The 18,035-nt window shown below is 39.2% G+C and overlaps 1 protein-coding gene across 1 annotated transcript in view; it reads right to left on the bottom strand.

Annotated features, from left to right (window-relative positions):
- The window catches only part of LOC135947488 (lymphocyte antigen 6D), a 77,254-nt gene that overhangs the window by 3,101 nt on the left and 56,118 nt on the right, over positions 1 to 18,035 (bottom strand). Inside the window, exons 2-3 of the mRNA XM_065496384.1 lie at positions 12,302 to 12,444; positions 940 to 997 (exon numbers count right to left, since the gene is read on the bottom strand). Coding sequence (XP_065352456.1) covers positions 940 to 997; positions 12,302 to 12,444 — 201 coding nt within the window. The remainder of the gene's footprint in view (positions 1 to 939; positions 998 to 12,301; positions 12,445 to 18,035) is intronic.

Below are 18,035 nucleotides of genomic sequence, written 5' to 3'. Positions count from 1 at the left end.
AATTAAAATACATAATAATATGATTTTGTATTTATACGTGTTAATTAGACGAACTAAACTGCTGAGCTTAAAGAATTGAGTGAATCCGTGTGTTTGGATTCTATGAATTGTGAATAAGTTAAACCCAATAAATGGCCTATGAAAATTTACCTCTCCAAATGATGACGCAAAATATTATACGAATAATTTACAAGGCCAGGGGCTAATTCAAAAAAGTAATTTGCGGCTCTAAACGTTTAAAAATTTCCTGCTCTGTAAAGCAAACTTTGTTGGCGGCAAATTTGCATAGAAGATCAAAGTGTCAAAAGTTAGCCGCACTCGCGCGTGCTATCGACTCGCAAGTATCCGTTTTTACAGTCAAAGGCAAAGTTTGGTCGTTGCTAAACAAAAAGCAACAACCCAGTTGTGTGTGGCTCATTCAGAGGCGTTCGGAAAGTTTGACCATCCACTTTAATACGGTGCAATTACAGATGCGGAAAATACGGATCTCGTGCAAAAGTAGCAGCAGCAGCAGCAGAAGGTCTAATAATTCGTTGGCAGATAGGGCGGAAAAAGAAAAGCGCCGTCGGTGGTATGGGCAGCAGCGGCAGTCTGCATATGTTTTTAAAGCGGCAATTTAAATTTTATCCCCGCAGGAGCAGGCAAAAAAAGGAAGTAGCACACGTTGGCCGTGCTTTCACATTATTAGATTTTGCGGAGAACTTTCAAAGCCAGTCCCAATAGAGGCGAGAGACTGCTCGGCTCCGCCCCCCGTGGAATGATCCCGGCATGCATGCTTTTTGCACGGTGCCGCCAGACTACTTTTTGCCCCTCAAAACTGATTGAATTAGCCGAAAACAAAAGGCGGGACCCTCCTTGGTGTTTTGTTCCGCGCCGGACAAAGAGTTTGCAAATCATAATGGAGGTCAGCCGTAAATTAGAGATCGTGTCGGCACTCACTGCTCTCCTTGCACTCCTTGATGCAGTCCCGCACTTCGCTGCTCCCGCTCACGTATTTCTGAAACACACAAAGGAATAACGTGGTTACTCACTCTAATCGCATTTCCATCGTGCCGCAGACTTTCTATTAAATTACTGCCAACCGAGGATGAAACGCCCCGGAGTGAAAGTCAAGACTTTGATGGTCTTACACTCACACAAACCGTTTTGTTTGCGATAACGTGTACAAACACAAGTTTCAAGAATAAAGACGTAACAGTCTGTAATCAGAAGGCTTAAGAGCAACCAGTAACAGCAAAACTGTTCCACAGATTTAATTATATTGATAATTTAATAAAAATATTACAAATTAATCAGTCGCTATTTCCGAATACGTCCGTACGTCTTCAAAGATAAAAAAGTTGTTCAGCAGTTTGAACCTGAAATCAAAATTTTCAAATCGATAACTTTACTTGTTATCTAGAAATATTAAAAGATTTTACGATAATTGTTCAATTCAATTCGGTTTATTTTTTTTAAAAATAAGTCATTATATCATGCACTTAAATTAATAAATATTTAAAAAATCGCGGAAACCTTATTAAGGTGAATTAAACGGTATTTGTAGTGTTAGCGAACAACCCGCTGAAATTAGCGAATAAAATAGAGGCAAAATTCCCCACTTCACTCGCCATCTATTTAATACATGTTACTTTTTTAAATTTTTAACACAAGCATTTTAAAAAGTGGGACAAAATAATTGAAAATAATTTTCTTGCACATCTTGGCATTCAATTTAAAAAAATGGACTACACCGAATCTAATTAAAAATGATTCTACCCTGAGCTCATTAGCAACGGAAAGGAGCGCGACCGTTGCTCATTCCACCTTAATAGTGCAATTTGCCTGAAATTTATTAACGTCCATATTGCGGCGCCAAACTGCATAGACGCGAGTAATTAAACGGCAGGAAACTCATTATGGCGAGGGCGCCTGGCCGTTGGCAAAGTATGCAACCGGCCGGCCGCGAGTGCTTAACAAATTGCCTACGTCCACTGCGCCCTCGGGGCTTCGAATATGTATTATGCTGCGGTGCGGAATTAGGACGACTAGTCTGCCTGCCAGTCGAACCTGTCTGGCAAGCTGCCTGCCCGCCTTACATGAGTCGAACTTGCAAAAGCAAATTTGTGTTCACTTTTGTATTGCCGGCCCATAAATCATGTTTTACTGCTGTGCGTTTGCGATGGGCGAGGAAAGCGCCGCTCTGAACGCTCTGAACGCTCAACTTAACCACCGATTGGATTTTTCTTCCTCCAAAGTTGTTGTAACGTTGAATTGAACAAGAAATGCCTATTTGTAGAGAGGAATTGATTGAATGCAGAGGCTGATAAATGTATAAGTAAGTCTACTATTTATGCTTTTGATTGCATGGATAGATAAAAGGATTTGATGCCAACCAGCGAGGCCATGAGTTATCAATGAGCTCTATTAATTAAACTGATTGCAGGAGAAAATCAATAGATGAAGTGAATGGGAAATTGTGTAATAAATATTTTGTACTTTTTTCTAACTTCTACAAATCGTTTGAATTGTGGAATCGAATAAAATGCTACATTTTGAGTTCAGCAACCCCCTGAACTTTCATAAATGGCTATTTTATTTTTTCCCCTAACCATTTCTTTGGGGTTAGGAGAGAATAAAAAGACTTGTGCTGGAGTTCTGATTGGAGATAAGAATTTGAGATTAGGTCCAATGCAATATCAGTCAGTGGCACAAACAATAAAGGAGGCCCGTGATGGCAGAGAGGAGAGAATTATGGCGGCTTGGCGAGTCAAGAGGCCGACTAATTTCCTCCCGCCGCTGACACACAGGCATTCGTCGCAGCATCCGGCCGCAAATAAAACCACTTTTCTTTTTGGGGGGCGATAAAGCGGACGCAAAGCCCCCACTCGCGGGCCTTTTCAATTTGCGGCGAAATTTGGAGGCCATTAAGAGTGCACGCGGCTCGTAATTCAAATTCTGGCACTCAATTTTACGACGAGGGGCCGACCAACCGACCGACTGGGCGGACGGACGGCTTGGCCGAGCGATTTCGCCCTCCTTGCCACGCAGCAGCTCAAATTGCGGTCCGTTTTATTGGCGGCGATAAAATTTGCTCTCTGTCCTCTATCTGTGCGACCTCGAAATTGACAAACACGGACCGTCGATTTTTCTGTAAAGCACGGCAACCGGCTCTGCGGGAGAGAAATTGCGTCGCCTTCTCATTGATGGATGGATGGATGGATGGGTGCTTGTCACCCTGAAATTAATAACGCTCCTAGAGGACATCATCAATAATACGTGATACACCATCTATATCCCTGATAACGAGACGAAACTGCGCGAGACGTCTTGATGGCACATCGTGGACCCATTTGAGATATCAGCTGAATTATCTTTGGTTTGGTTTTGCGAGATTCATCGATGCAGGCCAAGAGCAGACGTCTTCGAGAAGATATAGTAGCTATTTTTCTTATTTATGGAGAGGGTATCCGAAAATCCTTCAAATTATTGGGTTTGATCGATTTCCTACTAAAAACAGTTGTAAAGTCTTTAAAAGGGCCTATACGTGCAGTTAGAATCATCTTATGCATTCATTCCGTAAGCCAAATATTTATATTTCTGGTCGTAAACCCCCGTTTTCAATTCAACGTTTAAATTCATAGATTTTTTGCTCAAATCCATCTGTGATTTAACAAAAAATTCACCAAAACTACCTTATTAAATATTATTATAAACTTCGAGGTATAATGGTTTATCTGAAAATTTATATTATTATTTTATATTTATATGTTAATTTTTCTTCCAGCGCAGATGAAATTATTTTATCTTAAGAAATACGAGAAATACATTTTGAAGATGAGCTACAAAGAAAAACTCTTATAATAAATTATGTTTAGCAAAGCCAGTGCATTATCTAATTTTATTAATTTTTCCCCTACTTTCATATCAATATAAAAACTATCATATCATCCCTGCCGTAACTACTGAAATTGTATTAAAATCATTGTGACTCCCAAATTCAGATGAATATCGTGCTTCAGACCGTAAATCTTGGACGAGATGGAATTGCCAACGCTCATATACATTAGTGTAGTCATTTTTATAGCCTTCAGGCGAGAGGAGAATCCATAAAACTGTCTCCAACACTCTGCTCCAACTTTCTTTTAATCAAATCTGGCGTCCCGCTTTTGATGCACTCTGGGTGTTTTATACGAAACCAAATGCATGCAGACAATCTCGCTGCAATGAAAATACCGGCCAATAATATGGAACAATCCTCTTAACCTTCAAGCAGAGATAAGCAGCCAACGGAGTAATAAATATTTACGAGATTAAAAACGATTCACCGCGTCTGCTGCAGTGCATGAAATTTTTTCTCGCCGCCAGCATGCAGATAATGATAATAACACTAACATTTGTGTGACACACTTTTGAAAAGTCGCTCAGCGCAGCGTGCGGAATAAATTTTCATTTTCGCCCCTATCAAAGCGTCGCGCGGCTGCGGCCACCACCGAGTGTGTCAGATAAACGATTTCCCTCTATTTACTGCAACCTGCGCTCTCTCTTTTTTACGCCGCGCGCCCCTTTTATCGCACTCCGCGCCAACCTGATGGCTCTCGATGCAGTACATTTCGCTCCTCTCGGCAATTTATGGTTCCGACTCCCGCCCTAGTGCGCATAAATGAATTAGACGAATGAGAAACAGAACGAGTCCAATTCGGTGTCGTTTCAAGGAAGCAGTTGGCAAAGTTCTTGCGAGGGAATCGTGAATGGCGAAATTTACAGGGTTTCCCCAGGAGACATTTTAGTCTGGAGAGTGAGAAACCTCTGCTTCTGCTCGACTAAAGTAATTTCAGCATGACAACCTTCAAGATCAAAAGCATTTGAAGATGCTTGAATCCTGGTTTCAACAATGGAATTCAATTTTTAATGGAGATATTTAAGGTCTTTTATTTTAACGAAAACTAATACAATTTTGCGGTAGTTCTGGAGCTCAAATACATATTATGAATTCCAGATTAACAACATAAAGATCAGTTCGATATTATGGTTATTACTAAAACTTGACTTTCAAAGCAATTAAGCCAAGACAATTAGCGTAAAATTCCTAGCACGTTTGACCTGAATCGTGATAAATGAAACATTTCATTTGAAATCTAGAATAGCTGTGATTCCGATCGATGATGATGTAAATTTATGACGCAGTAAACGACCTTGGACGGGAGACGAACCCAAACGATTGACCAGACGCTTTCTGAAGGGCTCTGGCGAGGAAGGAAACGCGCGGGGGCGACGCGAGTGCTCTGGTTTCACGGTCGGACGCTCCGCGATGTGAGCTTTGGTTCGTTCGTGCCGCGCCTTTTCTCTTACATTAGCTTCTTCAGCTCGGTCGCGTGCGCTGTGCCAACAATCCGCTCCAGTTTCGCATAAATTATACACCACGAAACGAAACGCTCGGTTGGATGAGATTCAAAACTGTACATGCATAAACCTGATGCGCTCGGTAGAACAGGTGTAAAATTCAATTTCCCATGGAGGAAATTATCCGGTGAGTGAGCGTGCTGATCGCAATTGCTGGCAAGTCGACATATTGATGCGCCATGGCTGAGAAGGAAATTGAGTTTTTCCTACACCCCGTGAGCGAAAGGATATAAATTTCCTGAAACAAATGCATTGCAGTTCTATTTTTTCCGATAATGCAGCTGTTTCATTTTCATAATGCAATAATATATCATGATTTGAAATTGATCACTCAGTATAAGGAATATTGAATATGACCTATCTCTCTGTTTATGCGCTTGATTTCGATTCCTCTCGTCGCGATCTATCACACGGTGAGCGGCTTTTGAGGGAAATTCCCCTGCTGGCAAAATAAATCACAATCTTCTGACGGTGAACAGCGCTGTTAGAAAACCATTCATACTGAAGAGCCAATTTGCTTGAAATATTTTATGCAGTAACCTAGGCTTATTCTGGGTGCTGAAACTTTTACAATATTTAAAATTTTGAGTAAAAACTGCACATATAATTCCAATTTTGCATCTGCGGTGATCTCAGTTCATATCAAATTGAGAAAAAATACACCCTTAAAACTTATGAGTTTTCTTCACTACTTGATTCACAATTTATAAAATTTGCTTAATTTTTACTGTAAACTGCCCCACCTCATAGATCCTGTAAAATCACCAATTGCTTGTGAAATCTATATCAATGACGGTGGCTGAAAAGAAGCTCGCGTTTCACGTCACGAGCAATGGCAGTGTCGCGAATGAGCGGCTGGCCAAATTCACTTCACGTGCCGCGCCCATTTAAGTATGTGCAGGAGGACACGAGAAATCCGGCGGCTATTGTCGTCGGGGCCGGTGTCAAGCCGTGCTTTGATCGCGAGTCCATTAGTGCGAAGGAGCAGCCGAATGCGCTTCGATATTGATTCGATTGCAGTCGCGAAGGGAGCTTGAGAGGCGGGCGACAAGCTAATCTCGGCGGCACACGGCATAAATGCAAGTGGAATTAGGTCTGAAGAAGCTATTTCCAAGGGGCGTGTTATTTCCAGTGCTATCGTTTCGGGAAAACACTCGCATGCACATTAGCCCTGCGCCGCCGCCGCCGCCGCGAGCAGCGGGATGCCCATCCTCCATTGTAATGAATAGCTTTCGTGATGGGAAATTGATCTTTGAGCATGCAACCAGCATTATTTCATTTTATTATCCGCGTGTGTGAGCCCGCGGCGCGTGATGTCAGCTCTCACCACTATTACGGTTCTCGGATGTTTGAAAAATGGGCCAATTATTATTTCGAGCTAGGCTGAATGGCGTGATGCACGAGCGCTGTTTCGCAGGAGCAGGTGTGATAGAGCTGTTGAGAAAATCAGCACTTGATCATTTTTTCGACAGTTGTTTGCTTTTTACGGTGAAAATGACATAAGTGATGACTCCTCTTCATGTGATGAAGAATAAACAAATGCTTTTAACTGTATTGAATATGTGTTTCAAAGAAAGTCTTTTGCAGACAAGTAGCAATCTAAAATAATTTGATATTTCTTGATTTTTATTATAATTTCTCGCAATTTCATCCCATTACAAAAACATCCATGCTTCTTGAATTAAGAAATCCCCATATCAAACGTGAAATTCTTAATAGAGATATTATTTTTAGTACAAATTAATAATTTTCAAGCCATTGTAATGATTTCTTGATCAGAGTGTGAGTTTAAAAGAAAGAAAAATATAAAATAATAGCAAAATCAAATTGTACCACCTAACTAAAAATAAAGTGGAAGTTAATCCCTGTTTAGATGTTGAGAGTTTTATTAGCAATGTTTTCTAAATTCGTGCTAAAATGTTCATAATAAACAAACATCAGATACAGGCTTTAATAATTCGACAAACTCACCACCTACTGTTTAATCAGCAGTCTTATCCGATCGCTATACATTTTATATTATTTTTATTTTCCACAGAACGTGTGTTCGACGCGGTTATGCAACGCAAGATAATCCTCTTTTGCAGTGGAGTGCCCGGCCACAGCGGAGATAGAGCATGTTTTTGCGAAAACACGCGCGCCCGGCACTGCGGCACACGAAAAATGTATTCACTGGCCGTCGTCGTTGCCCAGACTTTGTGCGTGTGTTGTGCGCAGATTCAATATTTCCGGTCGGCATGAAAAATTTAAATAAGGCCCAGCGGCAGAACTGGATCAAAAATCTGGCGCACTCCTTATTCCCACAGAGCTCCAGCCGGGCTCCTTCTGGGCATAAAATATTGCGGCAAATTGGCATGGGGCGAGGGAGAGGGGCGAACAGGGAAAATGAAAACCCGCGAGATTCGTACGCTTCCTTTGTTTCGCGAGCTGACCGGAACGGCACTTAAGCCTTTAAAACCGGCATTCTGGAAAGAGATTGTGCCGCGAAACACCTCGTCTGCGGTGCCGGATTTGATTTCATTTTTTATGAAATTACAAAATAAGGCATAATACGAACCATCCTTTTATACTCGCACAAACTAAAGGATTTTGCATCAAAGATGGAAAACTTCCAGCCGTAGCTTAGAAATTTTTTTTAAATGACTTCATTTCTTTAAAAGCTTAATATAGATTGCAGGTATGTCCAGAAGAAACTACAGATTAAAAAAAAATAAATAACAGTGCGAGATCCGGGTGCATGAAAACTATTAAAATTGCTCCTTCAGCTTTTCATGAACGTGCCTAAGTATTAATTCAAACGCAAAAATTTGGTTGCAATCTTTTTTAAACACAGAATTCGGAAACAGTTTTCCGGCACTTTCCTCACTTACAAAGTGTACCAGTTTAACTTAAAATAACTATTTTTAATTTATTCATTCCAATTCGATTTACTGGTATTATAAAGTTTTCATAATTTAATATTGATAAAATAGCTGAAATAATCATGACGTTAAGTGTATGCAGGTTCTTCGTGCGTTTAAAATGAAAGCCGAAAGTTTTTCTCTGCTTAGACAGTTCTTTAATTTACCCCTCACCCCCAGTTCCTTCTGGCATGGAGGAGACCAAACCTTTAGCCCTCCCCCTGACTTGCCCAGTTGCTCGTCAGCCGTGGCCATCAATTTGGCCCGTCCGCCCTTCTTTCCCTCCAGTAACAAAATTGGTCGGTCCACCTCGGGACGTCGCCGAGCCGGGATGCCCATCTTAAGCACTCGGATTTACTCACGGACCCCTTTACCCAAGATGCCGCGTTCAAAAGGGAAGCTAACAATTTCATTCTGTGAGCTCTCCTCCTTGCCAAACAAATTTGCATCACGCTTTGTGGTACCAAACTTGCAAACATTTCATGCGGTTTATGCCAAGTCTAAATGATGGTTTAATTTAAATCAGTAAATCAAGTCAGTGCATAAACAGCTAAAAGGCAAAGACAGCTTTTTAGTTCGTTTTATGTTATCGAAAATTCTTTGTGTATAATTGTTTGGCATTCAAATTTTTCAAATTACCTGTCCTTCGTTGAAAAGATTTTGTCAGAACAATCTGTTAGTTCTGTTTTAAAGATTTTAGTGATTATTTTGAAGTAAATACAAAGATTTTGAAAAAAGGAAATTGGTATGGCTGAAACTGCTAAAGAAGAGTAACTAAAAAAAGATTGACCTCGATTTTATCCGCTAAAATATACAAAAAATGAAGAGTCTTGCCTAGAAAAACTGTCACGCTTTTAGCTGAATCTAATCAAACAACGAAATTGGAACGGAGATATCCAATCTGCAAGCTGAGCTCGCACTTATCAAGGCAGAGAAACAGGGCCGACGCAGTACGCAAATTCGAGCGTGCAAACTCATTTTTCAAATTGCTGGCAACACCGATTTTGCTCAGGTGCCAGATGTCCCGGAGGGACGTTGATGCTGATGGAATCTCACCTGGTGCAAATGGAAACGCAAACAGCCCGCCCGGCTTTTCTCGGGCTATTTTTGTGCTCGCGAAGAATAACCTTCCTGCTGATTCGTTTATCGGAAAATTGCTGCTCCTCGCTCGTTTGCTCACCTTTTGCAAGCAAGAAAAATATACGTTCGTTTGTTTTGCACCCGGAATCGAATTATAAATGACTGACTTCACGTTTTATCCGCGATTCGCTTGATCCCTTTCAGCCGAGTGCTCACAAAAAGTGGTGTATCGGCATCGGCATCGGAATCGTTATGTTCTGCCTCGTTGGCGTTCCAAAGTCGTTCATTTGGAAGGCGAGCCAAAGGTCAAATAAACTCGTTTCAAAGGAAGCGACGGCAGGCGTGGAATTTGAATCCGAAAAGACTCCTTGTCGCAATGGCAAAGTGCGCAAGATCTAGGCTTGCGAACGAATATATTGTTTTATGGGGTGGCTTGAAGGGCGGCAGCACCCTTCGGTAGATAAGGAAATGATCGAAAGCGAAAAGAGGGCCTTTGATAAAACTCGTAAACAGCTGCCGTAAAAGAGCCGCAACACGCGCTATAAAATTTATCAGGAACGCTTTTCGCAATCGCTATCGTCACCCTGCTCCGCGTACTTTTTTAGCTGCAAAGCCGGCAGTTGGGCAGCTAGATTGGATTGATGCACCTCTTTTTTTGGAAAAACACTGTGTGACATATAAAAAAGTGGGTTTTGCAGAAGAGAGGAGAAAAATTTGTAACGCCAGCGAAAAAGTTTGCAGATCTACGGTTCGTTTTTAAGAAGCCATTAAATAGAGAATAGATTATCTATTTATGCCACTCATAACATTGCTGAACAGTTAACATCCAACAGGGTCAAAGAAAATATAACTTAAAAATATAAGCCAGTCAATGTTTACTGAACCTTCTAATTTGGATAGAACCGTTAAAAAGAAAATATCCATATTTTCTTCAACATTTTCTGCTATTTTACTTTGGTATCTTATAAAATAGCAGGGTAGTTCGTCGATTTGTTTATGTTAATGGTTTCCTAGCTTCGGTAGCATTTTTATATTCAGTTTTAAAGAAAGCAAACGGCAGACCGCATTAAAAAATGCTTTGCAGCACGAAAATGACCGACTTGAGTACATCAATAAGACATTAGCCGCTCACGAGTTTTATCACTCTCTATACTCATTTTCCATGCAGCAGTTAACAATGGTGTAACTTTGCGAAAGTGCGGAAACAGCTTTGTCGCATCCAATTATCGGCGTGTGCAATGGTTGGCGCAGACTCATGAAGCCATCGCCAACTCGCCACCAAAGCCAGGTGAGGCTAATTAATTAATGCAAAGGTCCGAACACGCACTGCCGGCGGTAATTTGGTCAGCAGGAAAAGAAATTCAATTGTCGCAGTGAGACCGATCGCACTCGGTGCGCACGCTCGCTGTAATTACAGATATTGTTGTGCAGCAGTCGAGCGTATTGCACGATTGATGAACAGGTGCCGCTGTTTGCTTTTAATTAAACCTATATATGATGTCATGAGCCTAACCGTGCAACCGTAATAATCAGCCGGCCAATAATCAGGCAGCAACATGCTCCGGCTTATTTATTCGCGATCCGTGTTGCTGCTGCACCGGTGCGGCAAATCATTTCCGATCTATTTGCTCTGCGAGGGAACATCACAGTAACTGCAAAGTGACGCTGTTATGCGTTTGTTTTTCTCGTTGAATCAGCACCGTTTGTGTTTACGGATCGGAATAATTGTTTAACAAAGCATGGATCAAAAGCGTAGCCTCAAACAGAGCATATTGCACAATAAAGTGCAATCAAACACCACAGATATTTTCATTGAACTGAATCCGATTCATTCCTCCTGAACAATAAAAATAAATATACTGAATCAAATTAATCTACTACATGCCACCCTGTTCTGAGAGTTCTTTTCAAGTCAATATAGGGTTGGGAATTTAATACGGGTTTTCCATCATAAATGCGACTATTCTAACTATAGCAATTTCATTGTGCGGGCTCCATTTAAACGACTTTAGACTGTTTGATCAATTATTTCAAATCATTTTTTTTTTAAATTTCCCACTTGCAAGGGTTGCAATTCTTTTGCATGTTTTTAGCTTTTAATAATATAGCTTGAAGTTAAACTTCAGATTGTTTCACAGGAAGACTTTGCTTATTTTCGGCAACATGAATTTTACAATTTGGAATTTTCCTTTCAAAATAAACTGACTCAAGACCTCACAGGATGAAAAATCTGTTTGAAAAATTTCCCTCCAATTCATATTTCTGGCACAAAATTTACTTTTATTGCTAATATTTTTATATCGTTCAATTTCAAGTAAAAAATCGACTTGGAAACATTATTAGGCTAGTCTCTATTGAATCTTCAATCTAAATTGCAGTAATTCTGTTTTTTCTTCCGTACATTTCTTTCACTGGGGTGTAATTAAGAAATTGATATGCAATTAAAAATGAAACCATTCAAAGTTTGTTTTGATATTTTTTCATGTATTTTTAACCTTTCATTATTTGTTTTATTTCTATAGTGAGAGTGAGAGGTCGAGACATCTCTGATTAGAACCTTCTCAGGATACAATCTCTTACTTGTCTCAACAAGCATAAGAGTCCCTCACGAATCTTGGACAGAAATTCCTGATTTAAAATATTTACTTTCATCTATAACACTTTCCTTTGGTGCATTTTCCTAAGTGTGTATAACACGTCGTCATAAATCTTTGGTTTTGGATTTTCATATTATTTGGGATTAAATTAATATTTTTATTTATTTTTTTTTTATTTTGAAGATCTGATCAGCACATCCTGTGGGCTTTGACCTCTCTGGATCCCAATAATATCGCCGCGCGAAGCGTAAAAAAGTAAGTCACGAAAAACCTGAACATTATAATGCGGAAAATGTGTCTCAAGCAGCGGTTCAAAAGAAAATTTTGAATAAAAATACTTACAATGCAGTAATTTGAGTCGGTGCTTGGACACTCCTTGAGGTTCTTTTCTTCTGAGTAGTTGATGCACGGCGTGATGGAGCCGACGCCGTCATTGTATTGGCCGCACTGGAAGCAGCGCAAGGCCGAGCCCCCTTCTGGCGCCACTGCAACATTAAAACGCGAACGCAAGTTAGTTTGATGTAGCTTATTTTGTGGTTTGCTGTATGGCTTGCTTTCGGGTGCATTTCGCATTTCCAGCCGCATTGCAGCTGCCAATTTTCCACCACGGACGCGCGGCCTCCCTCGGGCTATACAACCCCTTGACCCAACCCGCAGACACACGTACACAAACATTATAACTATATTAAACTGGGTTGGTTGGGATTTGGACGGCGCGTTTGCAGTGGAAACACGCGGCGCCATGAATCCACACCTTATTGCGATATAATGGGAATGATAACTAAATTACTCGACAGCGTAACAACATGCATTCGCTTATTGTTAGAACTTTAATTAATAGGCATGACAGGTCGTTTGCGCGTTGCGTTATTTTGATGAAATTTAGTTAATTGCTTTATTAATTTCACCATTGCAATTTGAAATTTAATTATTGCTTATCATAGTACGCGACTTTTGAAATAACTCGATGTTATGTAAGGTATCAGCAAAAAATTGAATTCATTTTGTTGAAATCCAATTGTTATTTTCTATAACAAAATAGTTGAAATATAATTTTCTTTGTTTGCCTCTTTAAAACGGCGTAGTTTAAGTTAAGGAAAGCTAGTTAGAGCTGAATGCTTAAGAAAGTGGACCAAACTTCATCGATAATCTAATTTTTACCAATTTTCTAAAAAAATGCAAAAGAGTTTTGATCAGTTGATTGTGGAAAATTTTAATTCCTCAAGATAAAATCTATCTTAGTTAAGGAAAATAAGAATAACAATAAAAGTATTCTATGAAGTGAAAGATGTGCTCAGTGCTCACCATTCAAATGCTTGGATGGCGGCACCTTAAAAAAATCACAGTACCCTCAGGGTATTTTTTATAATCCTCAAAGGATAGGTTATGCAAAGTAAACAAGGGTATTTTTGGGGTAACCGAGACTATTAGGTGGATGAAAGAACAGGATACATAGGTATAGACAAAAGCCACTGACAAACCACAGTTAGTTAAAAAAACCGTCGTGCAACTCGTCTACTTGTAAACAATTGACGAGGGCTTATACAAAGTCGGATGCAGGCTGGCCTCCTGCTATCACACAGAACAGGCAATTTGTTTGCCCGGATTAATTCGGGGCCGCGTGTTTATCGACAAAGTGATTTATTGGCGAATGCGCTCTTCCGCCCGTCGCTGCACTTTTGAAGGATGGCTTTCCAATCAGCTCTTCGCAGCTCAACCGGCTGGCTTAATAATCCGCACTGGATCATATTTTACACACATATGCATATGCACACTCGCGGGAACGCAAGCTCATATCTCCATTTCCCAACGGCACCGTCCGCGTTGTTAACGCAGATTTATTTGATATTTATGGAACCCTGAGCACGTGATTAAACTCTCGATTTATCGGTTTGAGGAGAAAGGATGCGTGCGTTCGATGGGAAAATTAACAAAGAATTTCGGGGATTGGAATTTGATGGAGCGTTAAAGATATGAGTTTATTACTTTCCAAACAAAACATTTTGAATCATGAACAACCATCAATTTTTGAACTCATTAAAATTCAGTATGACTCTTTGATTTGGTTTATGAAATGCTAAAAATTATATAGCTCAAAGTTGGAAGCAAAATTGGGTTGTTTGAGACTTACGACAAGATTTTCATAAATTTAATCTTGATTTAAAATTAGCTGCAAGATTTCCATCAGGATTAATGTATTATTTCACTCCAGGATCATCGGCGAGATTAATCGGGTTGATTGACCCCTGAAATTTTTATTACTTATAAGGCATTTTGTTGATTTGGAAAAAATATATAGCCGCATGAAATTTACAAATAAGGAAACTCTCAAGTCCTAAAGTCTATCTCTTTTTTGACGCATTTTTCATGACACGTAAAATCTTATGGGGTAAATTCCTGTATAGATGAATAATGCCACTGCTGAAGAATCAAAAGTGACGTGGAAATATTTTCCATCTAAATAGCGATTTTTTTAACCTGGGCAATAGCAAAAGTGCGCATAGGAAATCTACGAATAAATGATTCTACATACTGCGTGGTTTGAAATCCCAATTTTATCAAATTTCAGAAGTTTCAACTTTATTTTTCAAGTCTAAGAAATAAATACTATTTTGAACATTCTTTGAATTTTCACCAAACCAAGATAAATTTAAAAACAACGGAATAATTGAAGACAAATTTTCAGAGCTACGTCAGATGTTGCCGAATGCCTTTTTGAAGCGGCTTCTCCATTATTCTCCAACTTCAAAGAATCACTTTCGATAGCGAAAAGAGGAATTGTAAAAGCCCAATTTCGTGTCGGTACTTGGTCTTCCTGCGTGCAGACACAAAGGAGGGAAGGAATTCTCTCTTATCGCGGCGGCTTTTTACTGCCACTTTCGTAGCATGTTGTCAGCGACGCGGGGCAGGGCCGCCGAATGGGCGCAGTCGGCCCTGCCGGCGCGCCTTCTCCCTATCACGAGGTCAGAGTCTTTTCTTCTGTGGCCAAAGTAGACTTTACAGGGTGCAGGGTGGACAAGAAGGGAAAATGCCCAGTTACTATACCATACCAGTTTATTGTAGATAGCAGCGACAGTACACAGCGTGGCTACCCAGAGGGACGAGCGGGGGAGCGAGAGAGTTACCCTCTTGCTCGTGTGCCGTCAGGAGAGCGAGTGCGTTGGTGCGAGCGGGTCGTGTGCTCGTGAGGGGGAGGCTCTGGCGTTGCCTTTATTGATACCTGAGTTTCTCCCTCCGCTCTCCCTTGTGGGTGCCCGAAAGTTAACGTAAATGCATATCGGTGCTGAACAATTATTAATGCGATCGTAATATCGTCAGGTAAAACCCTGACATCTCATTGGGGTTTGGTTTTTTGTTTTCTTTTTTTCTTAATTCTAACATTTGATTTATTTCCCGTGTTTACATTTTTATTTCGGACATAATTGTGTATTCATGTGTTTGTGTTGTTTGTGTGCCCTCATTACTTCAGTTTAATCTAATTTTTCTTTCAAATCTTAACTAAGTATGTATCAAAGTGTAGATGTGTGTATGTGTTTTCTAATGTGTGTCTTAGGTGTCTAACCTTCACTTTCGGAGATTTATATTAAACGTTAATTGTAATTAAATGGTAGAACACCTTCTACACCTCCAACCAGCAAAGAAAAAAATTGGCAAATTAGAGTTCGAAATTTACAAAACAATTTAAATAAAAGGTGGAGCGCATGAAAAGATGAAAAAATTCTAGAGGAAAAGTGACAGGTAAATTATTTGCTCTCAACCAAGTGAGGTAAGTGGGAATTATCGGTCTTGAACGTTTAAGACAGCTGCATGTAGGAGCATAGTTGTTGGTTGCAAGCAAATCTTGGGGCGATGCTAGATGATTCTGTGGTCGTGAGTGATATATTATAACGGCGGCCGGATCTTCCAAGCCCTGAGGACTGAATGATGATTGGTGTGATGTTCCATGTGTGTAATCACACACGCTGCTGTAATCAGTTGACGAGGTTTTTTCCAGGATTTTACCCAAACTTCCTCGTTCTGAGTCAAATAGAGAGCAATTCTTCACAAATCAAATTACCACTATAAATGTTTAAAGTAATGAATTGGTTGGATGGTTTCTTTTTTTTTCTTGTTAATGAATCGCGATTTGAAATAAAGAAGAAAAGAAAATACTCCGATAGCAAAATGTTAATGTGGAATAAATTTAATGCTTAATGTGATATAATGTAACTTAATAAATTAAAGTATGCTAAGATCTGGCAAATGAATATCTATCTTAAATTTAAGTAAAATTAATAAGGAAACGATATTCGCGTTGTGTCCCTTGATTGCCTAATCTGAACAAAACAAAGAAAACTTCTTGAACACGTTTGAAAAGGCTGTCCGTTTTGTTACCTTGGAAAGTGAAAAAAAATTGCTTATATCTAATTTGGACAACCGTTTTCTGAGATAGAATGAAAATGAATACAATTCTTCGTCGTTAAATTAAAGAAATATACCGAACATAATAATATAACACTCGCGTCCGTTGCACTATGAGTAAATGTCATTGTTTTGGTTATAGCACTGCACAACACTTGTTTGTCATCTTTTCGAAAATGTCGTACTGTCTGGGTCCATTTGTTGTGGAATGGCAGAGTCACAATAGTCTTTGGCTGGAAGGTTCCTTGATTTTCCAGGGGTCATCTGTTTCAGGTACCACTTCAAAACGGACCGGGCGCGCTTGTTAATAAAGTTGTGGCTTCTTTGATTTTCCAGGGGTCTGCTTTTTCGTGTGCCACATCCTTATGGTCAATTCCAGAGTTTCGTTTAGGAGTTACTCTCTGTGACTGCTTCTTCGGGTTATGTGCCCATAAGTGGAATATATAGGTACAGTGGAAAGTATTTACAGGAAATGGCACTAAATGTACGTTACTTTGTTTGTCTGTGAACTTAAAAAAAAACTTCTTACTGCTGGTGCCTTAAAATTCAAAATTTCAATTCCATCGTGAGAATAAGATGAAAAATTATATTATAAACAAATCGGAAAATAAAACAAAAGGAAAAAAAATTAAATGCTTGCATAAAATGATTATAGTGCAAAATCAATGTCTATCAAATTTTACTGTTGTATCCAAACTAAATAATTTGTCTTGAATATGAATTATTATTTTATAAAGCTCAACGATATACTCTTTTTCTAAGCGTTTATATTCTTTATATCCATAAACTTTGTAACTTAATTTGAGCAGCTATATATAGCATATATGAATATTCTTGAAAATGTTGAAAAATACATTAATTTACTGCTAAATCCATTAATACCATTTTTCTCTCTTATTTCTTGTTTTGCTGCTTTTTGGCTAGATTAGTATTTTTGTATTGACGAGGGTGTTCTAATGTGTTCTCGAGTAGAATTGCTGAATTCGGAGAAAAAATGTGGCATAGATGTTAAGCAATGAGAGTGTGTGTGTACTGTTTTGAAATGATCATTCCGTCCAATTGAACAGTGTAACATATAAGTGGTGGGCTCATGAATTTATTTTGTTATTAAAAATACCGTAATATTTGGTTTTGTTGAAAGATATTAAGTGAGAATTTGTTGATACGCAATTTATTTAATTATGAAGGTGTATTAATTCTTTGACCTCCGTGAATTAAAAAAAAGAACGAAATTTATTTGTGATTTTAGTGGTGATTTTTTGTATTATTGCTCAAGTGTGTGTGAATTTAATTTCATATTAATATGTCGGTTTTCTCACGTGTTGGTTTTTTTTGTGTCAGTGTGTTGTATTTACGTTTCAGGCACAACTGTGGTGTATTATGTTTGTGGAAATGTCTTCTTTTTGAGTGTTTCTATTATGTTGAGTCTATTATTTGTCGTACCGGCGGGATTGCTATAATGGCTGAATTCAATAGGTTTATTGCACAATGTGAAAAATGATGTTATTCTTAAAATGTGGTATAATGAAAATGCAAACGAAATCATTCCAATTAAACTTAATGTTGCCAACTTAATTTGATTGTGTATGATCAGTATGATATGGGATAATATATTCAATTATGCCAAAAAAAATTTAGAATCCATTTTTTACAGTCTGAATTGGTTTTTATTTAC

The sequence above is a fragment of the Cloeon dipterum genome, chromosome X, assembly GCF_949628265.1.
Source record: "Cloeon dipterum chromosome X, ieCloDipt1.1, whole genome shotgun sequence".
NCBI lineage: Eukaryota > Metazoa > Arthropoda > Insecta > Ephemeroptera > Baetidae > Cloeon > Cloeon dipterum.
This window is presented reverse-complemented; position numbering and strand designations above follow the sequence as displayed.